The 13,573-nt window shown below is 35.7% G+C and overlaps 1 protein-coding gene across 1 annotated transcript in view; it reads left to right on the top strand.

Annotated features, from left to right (window-relative positions):
- ptprua (protein tyrosine phosphatase receptor type Ua) overlaps window positions 1–13,573 on the top strand; it is a 404,456-nt gene that overhangs the window by 318,453 nt on the left and 72,430 nt on the right. The window contains exons 16-18 of the mRNA XM_073821437.1: window positions 781–810; window positions 1,389–1,549; window positions 5,179–5,366. Coding sequence (XP_073677538.1) covers window positions 781–810; window positions 1,389–1,549; window positions 5,179–5,366 — 379 coding nt within the window. The remainder of the gene's footprint in view (window positions 1–780; window positions 811–1,388; window positions 1,550–5,178; window positions 5,367–13,573) is intronic.

The raw sequence follows: 13,573 nt of genomic DNA on the forward strand, positions 1-13,573 counted from the left end.
TTATTTACACTTCCTTGTAAAGTTTAATCATATTGTGACACTTTTACAAATCAGTGAGTGATAAAATATGCCATGCAAACTGTTGATATCAGGGATTTCAGTCTGACACACAAAGACAGAATCAGCACAATATTCAACATAAACCTCCATTTTAATAATTTATCATTAGTCATCTTTGTGACATTAGAAAGTTTAGAAGTTTGGATGTTTTGTGTTCTGAAAGTTACAGTATGTTTTCATAGAATGTAAGACTCTTTTATCTTTTACCTTCAAGACATCAATTAAAATTTTAAATATCAAGCACCTGCAAGATTAAAGGTGCAGCCACATTCACTGCTCTGCAAAAACACAATTACGTCAAATCATTAACTAATATGAAACTCAAAAATATTAAACAATTCCAATTCAGATGAATTGTGACTACCTACTACAATGTATTACCAGTAAATGATTCGAGAGAGTTAACGTCACAGTAGTAAAGCCAAGCGGTGCAACCAGTTGGTAACTGTGCTTTCATAATCGTTATAAACTGGCATAAAGCTAAAGACAGCATATGTGAGTATTAACAAGTTAACTTGCCTGCTTTAAACACTAGAGCATGGTTCTAGCAGAAGCAAAAATCACTGGGTCAATTCCCAGAGAATGCATGCATTTAAATATATGTAAAGCTTGAATGCATTGTTAGTTGTTTTGAATAAAGGCATTTGCCAAATGCATACATGTAAATGTACTAGAAACCAGACTAACCAAGATGATTTTCTCTTTCTTCATGTTCTCCAGAAGGGACATCTATTCGTACCCTTACTACCCGTAAGTCATTCCCTCATCAGGTTCCATTCTTTTCTCATCAGCCGCTGTTGTTTAGCTTTGATTTGTTGAAGATTAGCCAAACTCTTGAAATGTATTTACTTTTTTTAGCTTCCTCTCTATTCCTGTCTTACTTTCTTTGTCTCTTCCCTGTCAATATCTCCAGTTTTTTTTTTTTTTTTTTTTATATATATATAGCGCTGTTATAAGTAATGCATGTGTGATCGATTAACTTATGTGTCCTGAGGAGAGATGTGTTATTGCTTTTCTACATTTTCCCTCCAAACAAATGGATAAAAAACTAATCTCTTAGACTTACTTGGAGTAGCAACCACTGTCACATCCAGAAATATAGTTGATGATGGCTTTTGACCAGTTAGCAACCACCCTAAGCATGAGAACATGCTACAACCATCATATAGCACTGGTCTAGCTAAGACCCACCTACAGTTTATTTACACTTTACACTCTTACCCTTTTGTCTTATTAATCCTCTCCACCCGTTGTTATGCATTCCCTATTTTTGTCTAATTTGAAGTCGGTGTAGTCTCTCTTTATCTCTTGTTTTTCATACTCTGCAGGAGGAAGAAGGTGAACATAAACAAGGCAGTGATGACGTATCGCCAAGAGAAGACGCGTAAGCTGGGGTCACTGGACTGCAGTACTACAGAGCACAGTACACTGCAACAGGACGACCGCACAGCGCACACCTTCATGGACTCGCATAACTGCACTGCTAGAAGTGAGTACACAAACACACACAGCAAAAAGTGTTGCTTCTTATGAAACTTTAAGCTTCAGAGAAGGGGTAAGTCATAGTTTACACTTGAAAGGTGCAAGATCCACAAAAATATCAAACCCCTTGTCAGAGTAGTAGAAAACTCAATGCACTGAAATATTGAGATAGCCTTAATCAAAACCCAGTCCAGAGCATTCAGAACCTCAGGCGGGGCAGTAGGTTCACCTTCCAACATGACAATGACCCTAAGCACACAGCAAGAGTGGGTTACAGACATCTCTGTGAATGTCCTTGGGTGGCCCAGCCACAGCCTGGACTTAAACTTAATCAAACATTTCTGGAGAAACCTGGAAATGTACATCTGCCCCCATCTAAGCTGACAGAGTTTAAGGGGTGGAGGAGAATATCTTCTCCCCTTATAACCCAGACTAATATGACATTGTACAGTACAAACCTCAGGCCAGTATCAGAGCCCGAAGTCCAATCAGTGTAAAATGGTTTTGCACCGTTATGTCAGATTTTCTCTGAAACCCTCCACCTCCCCAAGTTCCACCTGGCTGTTATGTGTGTCATTTACTCACACTCATAAACAGTTTGTTCACCATTGCAGGTTGATTCTGTGAAAAATACATCAGACATCCCAGTCTGCAGCAAGAGCCTATTAACAGTATTTTTATTTATTTTGTTTACGCTTTCGTGCAGTTATTGTTACAAACACTCTCTCTGCTTCCTTACACTTGTTTTGACAATCATTGTGAGTGTGAATTTTTGAACAACAAAGAGAAAACAAAAAAACAAACAATATTAAATAAGAATTTGACTGATGGTATTATTATTTTTATCATTATTTTCAAAACATACAGTATGCCACAAAAGTGAGTACACCTCCCACATTTCAGCAACCATTTTAGTATATCTTCTCAAGGGACAATACTATAGAAATGAAACATGGATATATTTTAGAGTAGTCAATGTGCAGCTTGTATAGCAGTATAGATGTACTGTCCTCTGAACATTACTCAGCATACAGCCATTATTGTCAAAATAGCTGGCAACAAAAGTGAGTACACCCTAAGTGATAACAGCAGTATGTTGTTTAACCATGCAAAGCCACATGTCCTATTCATCATGTTTATATTTGTGTCTGCTTGACAGGACAATACAAAGTTGTGTATCTTAGAGCAGTTAAAAATGGGAGCTTTAAGTACAGTTCTCTCATACTGACCACTGGATGTTCAACATGGCATCTCATGGCAAAGAACTCTCTGAGGATTTGAGAATTACAATTGTCGCTCTCCACAAAGATGGCCAAGGCTATTAGAGGTTCAGTAACACCCTGAAACCGAGTTACACTACAGTGGTCAGAGTCATACAGAGGTTCTCCAAGATGGGTTCCATTCAGAACAGGCCTTGCAAGAGTCGGTCAATGAAGCTGAGCACTCATTCTGTGCGTCAGGTGCAGAACCTGGCTTCAAAAAACAGATGCATGAGTGCTGCTGGTACTGGGGAGCTGCAGTTCATTGAGGGAAACATGGAGTCCATTATGTACTGTACATTCTGAAGCACAACATGATGCTTCAGACCAGACCTTAACCCTATTAAGCACCTGTGGGGCATCCTCAAGCGTAAGGTGGAGAAGCACCATGGGTCTAACGTCCAGCAGCTCCATGAGGAGTGGAAGAGGATCCCAGCAGCAACCTGCGCAGCTCTGGTCAATTCCATGCCCAGGATGATTAAAGCAGTGCCAGATAACAACGGTGCTAACACAATATTGACACTGTGGACATGTCCACTTAGGGTGTACTCAATTTTGCTGCCAGCTATTTTAACAAAAATGGCTGTATGCTAAGTATTTTTTTAGGGAACAATAAATCTATACTGCTAAACAAGCTGCACATTGACTTCTCTAAAATATATCCAAGTTTAATTTCTATAGTATTGTCCCTTGAGAAGATATACGAAAATAGTTGCTGAAATGTGAGGGGTATATTTTGTGACATACTGTATGTACATGTTGTGATGTTGATATCATTATGATATAACTCTTTTAGCCACAATAATCATATAGTGAAAATCTGATTGTTACAACTCAAAATCGCGACATTATTTTCAAATATGACATTGTACAGTGGCTAAGCAGCACCCATGCACGCGCGCACACACGCACGCACGCACGCACGCACGCACACACACACACACACACACACACACACACACACACACACACCAATACAGTATGCAATGATTGTATTGGAAAACAGGTGAACAAGCGAACAATGTAGAGTTCTTTATAGCCACTGTTTATCTCCATTAGTCATTGTTTGCATGTGCATCACTATAATCTATCTCCACATATTAAAGATCCTCCCTCTGGACTCTGAGTCTTGAGTCAGTGTCCTTATCGTCCCCTGGAACAGATGATTGTTGTTTTGTGCCAGTACAGTGAGAGCCCTGGCTCTTTGCCTGTCTCCAGATGTCTGTGCTTATATCATGAACATTGCTTTGTGCCATTAGTTTAAACTATTCTATTCTATTCTATTCTATTCTATTCTATTCTATTCTATTCTATTCTATTCTATATATGTGACCCTGGACCACAAAACCAGTCATAAGGTTAAATTTTACAAAACTGAGATGCATACATCATATGAAAGCTCAATAAATAAGCTTTCTATTAATGTATGGTTTGTTAGGATAGGACAATATTTGGCGGAGATACAACTATGTTAATATCTGGAATCTGAGGGTGCAAAAAAAAAAAAAAATACTGAGAAAATCACCTTTAGAGTTGTCAAAATTAAGTTCTTAATAATGCATATTACTAATCAAAAATTACATTTTGATATATTTATAGTAGGAAATTTACAAAAAAAAAAAAAAAAAAATAATAATAATAATAAAAGAAAAATCAATAATTTTGACCCATACAATGTATTTTTGGCTATTGCTACAAATATTATATATATATATATATATATATATATATATATATATATATATATATATATATATATATATATATAGTCTGCAGAATATGTGTTATTCAACAGGTTGTTAGCAGATATTAAGCAGACAGTCTACTGATACTCTAAAAACTGCTAGTTGCCATGTAGTTAAAGAGTTACTCATAGTTAGTAGGCTGTCTAAAGTGGACTAATAAAAGTCCTTCAAAATATGGTATTATCCTGAAATATAGGGACAATGATCTGTATGGGCTAATTTCCATAACCAGACAATGATTTATCTGTACTATTTTACTGGGACACAGCAGTGTTTCTCTGGAGCTTGTGCTCTAATATCTGGCAACACCCCTAAATAGAAGACAGATGGTTCAAAAATGAATCTATGCAGGCCATCTTCATCAAGTTGGACCAGCACAGCTTGTCTGCTTCTTACAACACCTTTCTAACATCTCTACCCCTGCAGTTTTACTTCAATTCACACTCGCACAGCCACGGCGATTCACAGTATCAGAAAGACAAACTCCCCCAGCCGTTACGATTCACACCTTCAGTGAAGCGACTCCCGCCGCAATTTACAAGTTACCTTTGAGTGCGCTGTAGCATCTTCCATTTACGGCATGGTCTGTTTGTGTTTACCTTTCTTTCTCTTTTCTTCCTCTCGCTCCTTAGATGAACAGCGCAGCACAGTGAATGAGTCCAGCAGCCTGCTGGGTGGTTCTCCCAGAAGGCTCTGCAGGAGGAAGAGTTCTCCGTACCACACAGGGCAGCTCCACCCGGCTGTGAGAGTGGCAGACCTGCTCCAGCACATCAACCAGATGAAGACAGGAGAGGGCTACGGCTTCAAGCAGGAGTATGAGGTCAGAGCCCATTGAGGTTATAGAGGCTTTGACAAGCAATATGCCTGCTGGGTTAGATTTGAAAGACAATGGAGTGGAGTTATGGGAAAGAGAAGGAGTTTTTATTTTTAACTTGAAGCAAAAGTGTTATTAGCAAAAAGCACAGCTTTATTAGCTTAGACGATATTTGTGAGCCTGGACCACAAAACCAGTCTTAAGTTGCACGGGTATATTTGTAGTAAATGCCAAAAATACATTGTATGGGTCAAAATGATTGTTTTTTCTTTTATGCCAAACATCATTAGGATATTAAGTAAAAATCATATTCAATGAGGATATTTATTAAATTTCCTATCATAAATATATGAACATTTAATTGTTGATTAATAATATGCATTGCTAAAAACTTCATTTGGAAAATTTTAAAGGTGAATTTTTTTCCCAATATTTTTATTTATTTATTTATTTATTTATTTATTTATTTATTTATTTATTTATTTATTTATTTATTTATTTTTGCACCCTCAGATCGTATCACGGCCAAATATTGTCCTAACAAACCATACATCAATGGAAAGTTAAATTAGTCAGCTTTCAGATGATGTATAAATCTCAATTTTGAAAAATTGACCTTTATGGTTTTGTGGTCCAGGGTCACATTTAAAGAACCTACATTTGCTTTAAATAGTATTTATATTACACTTCAAATAAAAGATTAAATCATTGCATTAGATTGAAAAAAATCTCCTGCTTCTGCATTTTTAAAAAAAAAAAAATATTCTTTGAAAATATAAATGATATATTAAATATCATTTGTTTTCATTTTGTACACTACTATATGTCTAATGTTTTATAGTTTGTAACAAACCACTTGGAAATGGGTTCTTTGGAAACGATTTTCTCTCTCCAAAATATAATGTCACTTTTGTCATTTTATTCAGACATTAACAGTGAACTTTTAGTGACCTCTCTCTCTCTATATATATCATTTTCAAAAATTTGTAATGATTTGAAATGTTTTCTGAGCAGCAAATTAGCATATTAGGATGATTTCTGAAGTAACTTGTTTCACTGAAGACTGGAGTAATGATGCTAACAATTCAGATTTGATCACAGGAATAAATTACATTTTAACATATATTCAAATACATTTAAGCAAGGTTATTGCTTAAAAAAGTCTGTTTTATAATAACATTCCACAATTTGACTCGTCGAATGCAAGTGAAGTGCTGTCAAACCTTTCAAAAGTTCTTTCATATCAGCCTTTCACAAAAGACATTTCTCATTCAAAATATTCCACTTCTGTATTAATAATACCTCCAGTTCTTCTTTGCCTTCTCCACGCTTTCTCAATAGAATACAGATATTCTTTTTGAGTCATTAATCTGAGCCCACGGGGCACATGAATCCATGCTTCATCCATTCTCTCTTCACTTTACACTGGAAAAAGACAGCGGCTGCGAAAATCTAGCACCTCAGTTTCGGTATGGCTCCATATGTTTCTGCTAAAAGCCTCTTCAGTGTTTCTGCTAAACATGTTCTTGTCATGGAAGAGGCTGATGCCATACAGTAGGTGGCCTGAAGAGTTGACACTCTATGAAGTTTTAAGACTGTGACTAGTCCGCAACAATATTCACAACATCGTACCCGTCGCCCACGCTGCTCTAGTATCCACACCTGTAAGACACAGCTACCAGTTGCTGCGAATATCTTTTGGATGCTGACAGCTCATTCCAGCATCCATGTTTAAAGCCACAAGAATCCAGAGAATTGCTATTTTTCTCACCATGTAAGCTTGAGTTCAGGAGTGACTCCATACGCAAATAGAAAATATATTCCTTCCCATATTAAAATATGTGCCATTTCTAAACTTTGCAGAGTTTGTGGCATGACAGTCACTTTTTGAAGTACTTGCAAATGTACAGCACACTTGATTATGTTTATTAATGTTTCCCCTTAGTACGCTTAAAAAGTGCACAGTGTAAAAATGTCAGACTAGATAAAAATGTTTGTCAAGACAAACTTTGAAGTTGGCTTGAAAAAGCTGGACAAGAAAGTTTGAAACAGTTGGAAAAGTTTAAAATACATTTGAAAAGTCAAAATCTGTTTCCACATTTGAAAAGTTTTAGGTTTGACGGTTTTCAGTCTGAAATAGTTTGAAGTTTCAAGTCATTTTAAAAGCTTAATGTTTGATATGGATGGATGGATGGATGGATGGATGGATGGATGGATGGATGGATGGATGGATGGATGGATAGATAGATAGATAGATAGATAGATAGATAGATAGATAGATAGATAGATAGATAGATAGATAGATAGATAGATAGATAGATAGATAGATAGATAGATAGATAGATAGATAGATAGATAGATAACAAGTATTCTAAAGTGTACTTTTAAGTGGTGGCTGTGCTTTACGAACAATCCATTTATAGATTGTAGATATCTTTTCATGAATGGAAAAATGCACCCTGTGAAAAGCACCCTTAATGACTTTAGAAAGCTATAAATATGTCAATTTAAAGAGAAATGTGATAGTGGAAATGCATGGGGCATATTTAGTTTGACATTCTACTACCCCAAAATGATGTTCCTAATCAGTGGCTTTGGAGTTCAAGGAATCGCTATCTTCAAGAGCTGAGCGAGAGCAAGAGAAATGTTTTGAGGTGGAGACAGAAATATTGATTATGTGATTTGGTCTAGGAAGAATGAAAGAATGGCGGTCTTTGATGAGAATGTCACGCTGTGTATAGCAGCAGAGCCTGGGGTGATCTTCAATGACAACAGGACAGATGGATGGAGAGAGAGTGAGAGAAAGAGAAGAGATGGTAATTGAAAGTGAGGTTGAACTACAGAAATCAGAAAAATACAAAAACTGTGTCCTAACCAGGCACGAAGCATCCAACATCAAGTGTTTTTGCCTGTCTTCACTGAAAGCAAATGGCGAGTGAAGTGACAATCACAGCCAATCAGAACTCATTTAATATCTAATACAGCTGTTGCCCAATGCTTTCTGTACAGACTGTGCAAAAGGGGACACTACGGTGTCCCACCCTACTTCACAGACACTAGACCATTTGGGAAAACCCAGTGTGATATGGGATTTTGGACCAAGGTGGTCTGTAATGTGCAATCCCATTCACCTCAATGGCACTTTTTGGACAATTGAAACACCCAAGGCAACTGAAAAACAAAAAGACTATTGTGTCCCTTAAGGACAACCCTCTGCCACAAGTTCTTTCAGTGCCCTTGAGGTCAAAGAACTGGATGTGCTCAGCCTTTTAAATGAACTGAACTGTTAAAAGGCAGTAGGGCCTGACCAGTATCTCCACACTGCAAAAAAAAAAAAAAAAAGATTTTCTTCCTTAGATTGTTTTATCTTGTGTCCAGCCAAAATATCAGAAAATCTTAAATCAAGAAGGATTTTCTAGACAAGTAAAAATGATTTTCTTGTTTTCAGAGAAAAAAAAGTCAAAATTGAGTGAGTTTTCTGCCAATAGGGTAAGAAAAAATTTTCAACCAAAAAACAAGATTATTTTTCTTACCCCATTGGCAGATTATTGTACTTGTTTCAAGCAAAAAACACACTTAATTTCGACTTTTTGTTTTTCTAAAAAAAAAAAAAAGAAAATAATTTTTACTCCTTGATTTAAGAATTTTTAGATATTTTGGCTGGAAAGAAGACAAAACATCTTAGTAAGAAAAGCATTTTTTGCAGTGCAGCCACATTAAAGACAACTGAACTAAAGTCTAAATTTAGGATTTATGCAATTGTATCTATTTGGATTGCACAATTTTACCAACAAGTAAAAATGAAGTGTGTTTTTGCTTGAAACAAGCAAAATAATCTGCCAATGGGGTAAGAAAAATAATTTTGTTCTCTATTTCTTACCCCATTGGCAGATTATTTTGGTTGTTCTAAGCAAAAAATCACTTAATTTTGACCTGTTTTTTTCTGAAAACAAGAACATAATTTTTACTCGTCTAAAAAAATCCTTCTTGATTTAAGAATTGTTAGATATTTTGGCTGGAAACAAGACAAACATAAAGTAAGATAAGCATGTTTTGCAGTGAAAAACAAAAAACAAAAAACTGAATATCGCTTGTTTCCAATTTGTTATATTTTAACCATGTTTAACCAATAAATGCAATTCGAATAATGTTTTTATCATTCTCAAAATATGATTATTGAAGTAAAAGAAAATACAGTTGTGCTCATAAGTTTACATACCCCTTGCAGAATACGCAAAATAACAATAATAATTTTAACACAAATAAGAGGGATCCTGAAAATTGCATGTTATTGTTTATTTAGCTATTTCACATAGCAGATGTTTATATATACTCCATATACTACAAAATAATAACTGCATTTAAAAAAAAAGACTCCATTCAAAAGTTTACATACCCTTGAATCTTAATACTGCGTGTTGTTTCCTGGATGACTCACGACTGTTTTTATGTTTTGTGCATGAGGCCTTTGTTTTTCCTCAGCATTTCAGCTGCCTGCTGTTCTTCAGAAAAATTCTCAGAATTTTTTATTTTTTATTTTTTTTTTAAACAAGAAAACAGTTTTTACTCGTCTAGAAAATCCTTCTTGATTTAAGAATTTTTTGATATTTTGGCTTGAAACAAGACAAAAATCTAAGTAAGAAAAGCATTTTTTTGCAGTGTATTGTGTGTGTTTTTTATTTATTTATTTATTTTACTTTTCACAGTCAGTTCAACCAGTCTTTCTTGGTATACAGTTCTAAACAGTTTGAAATCTTCTGGTATTGTTCCAGTTTCAAAGAACAAAAAGTCTAAATAGCACGCCTCAGTGATTGCAGTGCTGTTACACTTAATTGAATGCTTTGTTCTACAGTCAGTATCTGAAATGAGTAACTTCTGGTCATTTGGATCCCCTGCAGATTACTAATAAAGGCTGGCAGATCAGTAAATAATGCCGTAAAAATTGTCTTGCTCTTTGTGCTACAACATCTGGATCTAAGAGCCAAACAAAGCATTATTTATGAACTGCATGTCAGAGTTTAAGGCCCCGATCACACTGAACGCGTTTTTGCAGTGAGAGGCGCCTTTTTTGAAAGGTTTTCTGTTGACAGTGAGCGTTCTGTGCGCTGCTAATGCGCCCCGAGCGCCTCGCGTTTTCGCAGCCTGCTGCGCCTCGCGTTTTTGCAGAAGCGCTCTGAGCGCCTGAAGTTGAAAAAAAAGCAACTCTCAGCGGAAAAAACGCGAATGACGTCGGGCGTTTTTTCCGCTCAGAGTTGCTTTTTTTTTTCAACTTGTCCATTGTCCAATCGAATGAATGAGGAGAGCCTTCTGTTGTGGTGACGCAAGTTTACCGTTGCTTAAAAAGTCCGGAGACTGCAAGAAATGGAGGAGAAACTTTTGGTGTCTGTCGTGGGTAACCCGGAGCTGTATTTTTTAGGGTTTCTGCTAATATGACAGTTTAATTAACAGCAAAAACCAAAGATTTTAGAGCGCTCGCTTTATAATCCTTTGATTTGACTGACAGGACAGCTGTTTTGGTCGTTGCCTAGCAACATAAAAAAACCGCAGCACACTGCTCTTTTTTTCAAAGTCACCAAAAAAAGGCAGTGCTGTGCGCCTCGCGTTTTTAGAACTAAAAGACACGTTCGGTGTGATCGGGGCCTTATACGGTCGTTCTAGATCTATTAATGACCAAAGTCTTGGACATGGATGTCTTCCTGACAAATCAAAGGCAGTACCTTCTGTTCTTTCCAAATGCCAAACCATTAGTGCAAATGGATGTGTAAGGTCTTTTTTTAAAAAAGGGAAATTGAAAGTTCTGACATCAGTACCACTACGGCTATTGAAATGGTCATTGATTTCAGGAAACAAGGCCCAGCACTTTCCAGTTGATTAGAGATGCTGCTCTCAATGTGGTCTGATTCTCATCTCAAACACTCTCGGATGAGATAAAAACATTCCTTCTGTCAGAAAGCACATCGATGCATGAATGTCCTCAGATATTGCACATCTAGTCTCATTCGGTTCTACAGAGGCACCGTTGAATGTGTAATCGGGTCTTCTGTCTTTGTTTGGCTCTGCTAATGATTGTTCAAAGAAACAGCTACAGCACATTATCTGGTGCTCTGATGCAGCAATCGCTGCCAGATTCCCTCTTTAGCTCAAATCTACAGGTCCACAACAGCCAACCAGGACACATAATTGATTGGAATAATTGTTGAAGGGTATAGATTTTAATGTGCATTCTGTGATGTACACACATTACAACAGAAAGACAGTCAGTCAGTCAGTCCTTAGCAACTAGAATCATGTTAACATGCTAATCATGCTAGAGACAGGCTAGTAACGCTAGCGACACGTTATTAACATGCTAATCATGTTAGAAACACGCGAGTAACATGCTAATAACTTGATAACCATGCTAGAAACAAGATAAATGTTAATCATGTTAGAAACATGCTATAAAAATGTTAATCATTCTAACAACATGCTAGTAACATGCTAATAATGTTAGAAACATGCTAGAAACATAGTAATCATGTTAGAGACATGCTAATAACTTGTTAATCATAGAAACACTATCAAAGTGCTAATCATGCTAGAAACATCCTATCAAAATGTTAATTATGCTAACAACATTCTAGTAACATGCTTATAACTTGTTAATAATGCAAGAAACATGTTAACAACTTGATAATCATGCTAAAACATGCTTCTCAAAATGTTAATCATGCTAGAAACATGCTATAAAATGTTAATCATCCTAACAACACATTAGTAACATGTTAATAATGTTAGAAACATGCTAATCATGCTAAAACATGTTGTCAACATGCTAATCAGGCTAGAAACACACTGACAACATGCTAATTATGCTAGAAACATGTTAACAACATGTTAGTAACTTCATGCTAGCAACAGTCTAATCATGTTAGCTACACATTAATAACAAGTTAATCATGCTATCAACATGGTAGCAACATGCTAATTATGCTAGCAACATGCTAGCAACATGTTAATCATGCTGCAAACATGTTAGTAACGTGTTAATCATGCTAGAAACATGCTAGCAACATGTTAATCATGCTACAAACATGCTAGTAACGTGTTAATCATGCTAGAAACATGCTAGCAACATGCTAGTAATATGTCAATCATGCTAGTAACATGCCACAACATGCTATATATCAATTTATCCATGCATCCAATCTATCTGACAGACTGTCTGACAGACAACTTTTTCAAACTTTCTGATCAGGCTTTCTCAAGCCAACTTTGTCTTGACAAACTTTTCTTATCTAGTTTTCACTGAAATAACAGTTTCCTGTCTTTTCTCCCCTAATCTCAGTTATGCACATTAGGGTTTTATGTTACACCTTATGTTGTTAAATTAATGTTTATTGTGTTATTTTAGTGTCATGTGTGTTACCACAATGGCCTTCTATATATTATCATTTACCTAATCTTTTGGAAAAGCTATTTGTGATTCATAACGTGGAAAGTTACCTTTAAAAGTAATGCATCACAGTATTGCGTTACTCTTTAACAAAGTAACTAATTGCATTACTTGGATACTTTTACGGAAAGTAATGCATTATTTTGCTTTTGCATTACCAATTGCATTTTTAATAACAACAAATTGCAGAAGTTATATTTTTGGCAAGTGTAAAGGCCTTTTCACATTAAAAGTGAAATTAGTGCTGAAGGAAGTGCCTCTTCCTTTCATTTACTCCCGATTTCTCTCAACAAGGAACTGGAGAGCTATCAGTGGAACAATTGGAAAAATAGTAACTAATTTGAAAAAGTACATTTAAAAGTAATGCATTACTTTACTAATTATTTGAAAAATAGTAATCTGATTATGTAACTTGTGTTACTTGTAATATGTTACCCCTAACACTGTTCTTTACCACCTGTGTTTTCAAGGTCAGTAAATTATAAAGAAGAAGAAAAAAATATTTTAGAAATTTGCTGTATTGAAAGTATTAAATTAATGGAAATATATGTACACTGTAAAAAGTTTTCACCAGTTTCAACTTAAAAACTTGAGTTTAGCAGCTGCCTTAAAATTTTAAGTTAAAAACTCATTTTTGTTGTAATAAGTTAAAATGACTTGTAGTTTTAAGCTGATTTGACTTAAAATTTTAAGGCAGCTGCTGAACTTAGGTTTTTAAGTTGAATCTGGTTAAAACTTTTTACAGTCTACTTTTTTACTGCAAATATAAGTTGAATCT

The sequence above is a fragment of the Garra rufa genome, chromosome 17, assembly GCF_049309525.1.
Source record: "Garra rufa chromosome 17, GarRuf1.0, whole genome shotgun sequence".
NCBI lineage: Eukaryota > Metazoa > Chordata > Actinopteri > Cypriniformes > Cyprinidae > Garra > Garra rufa.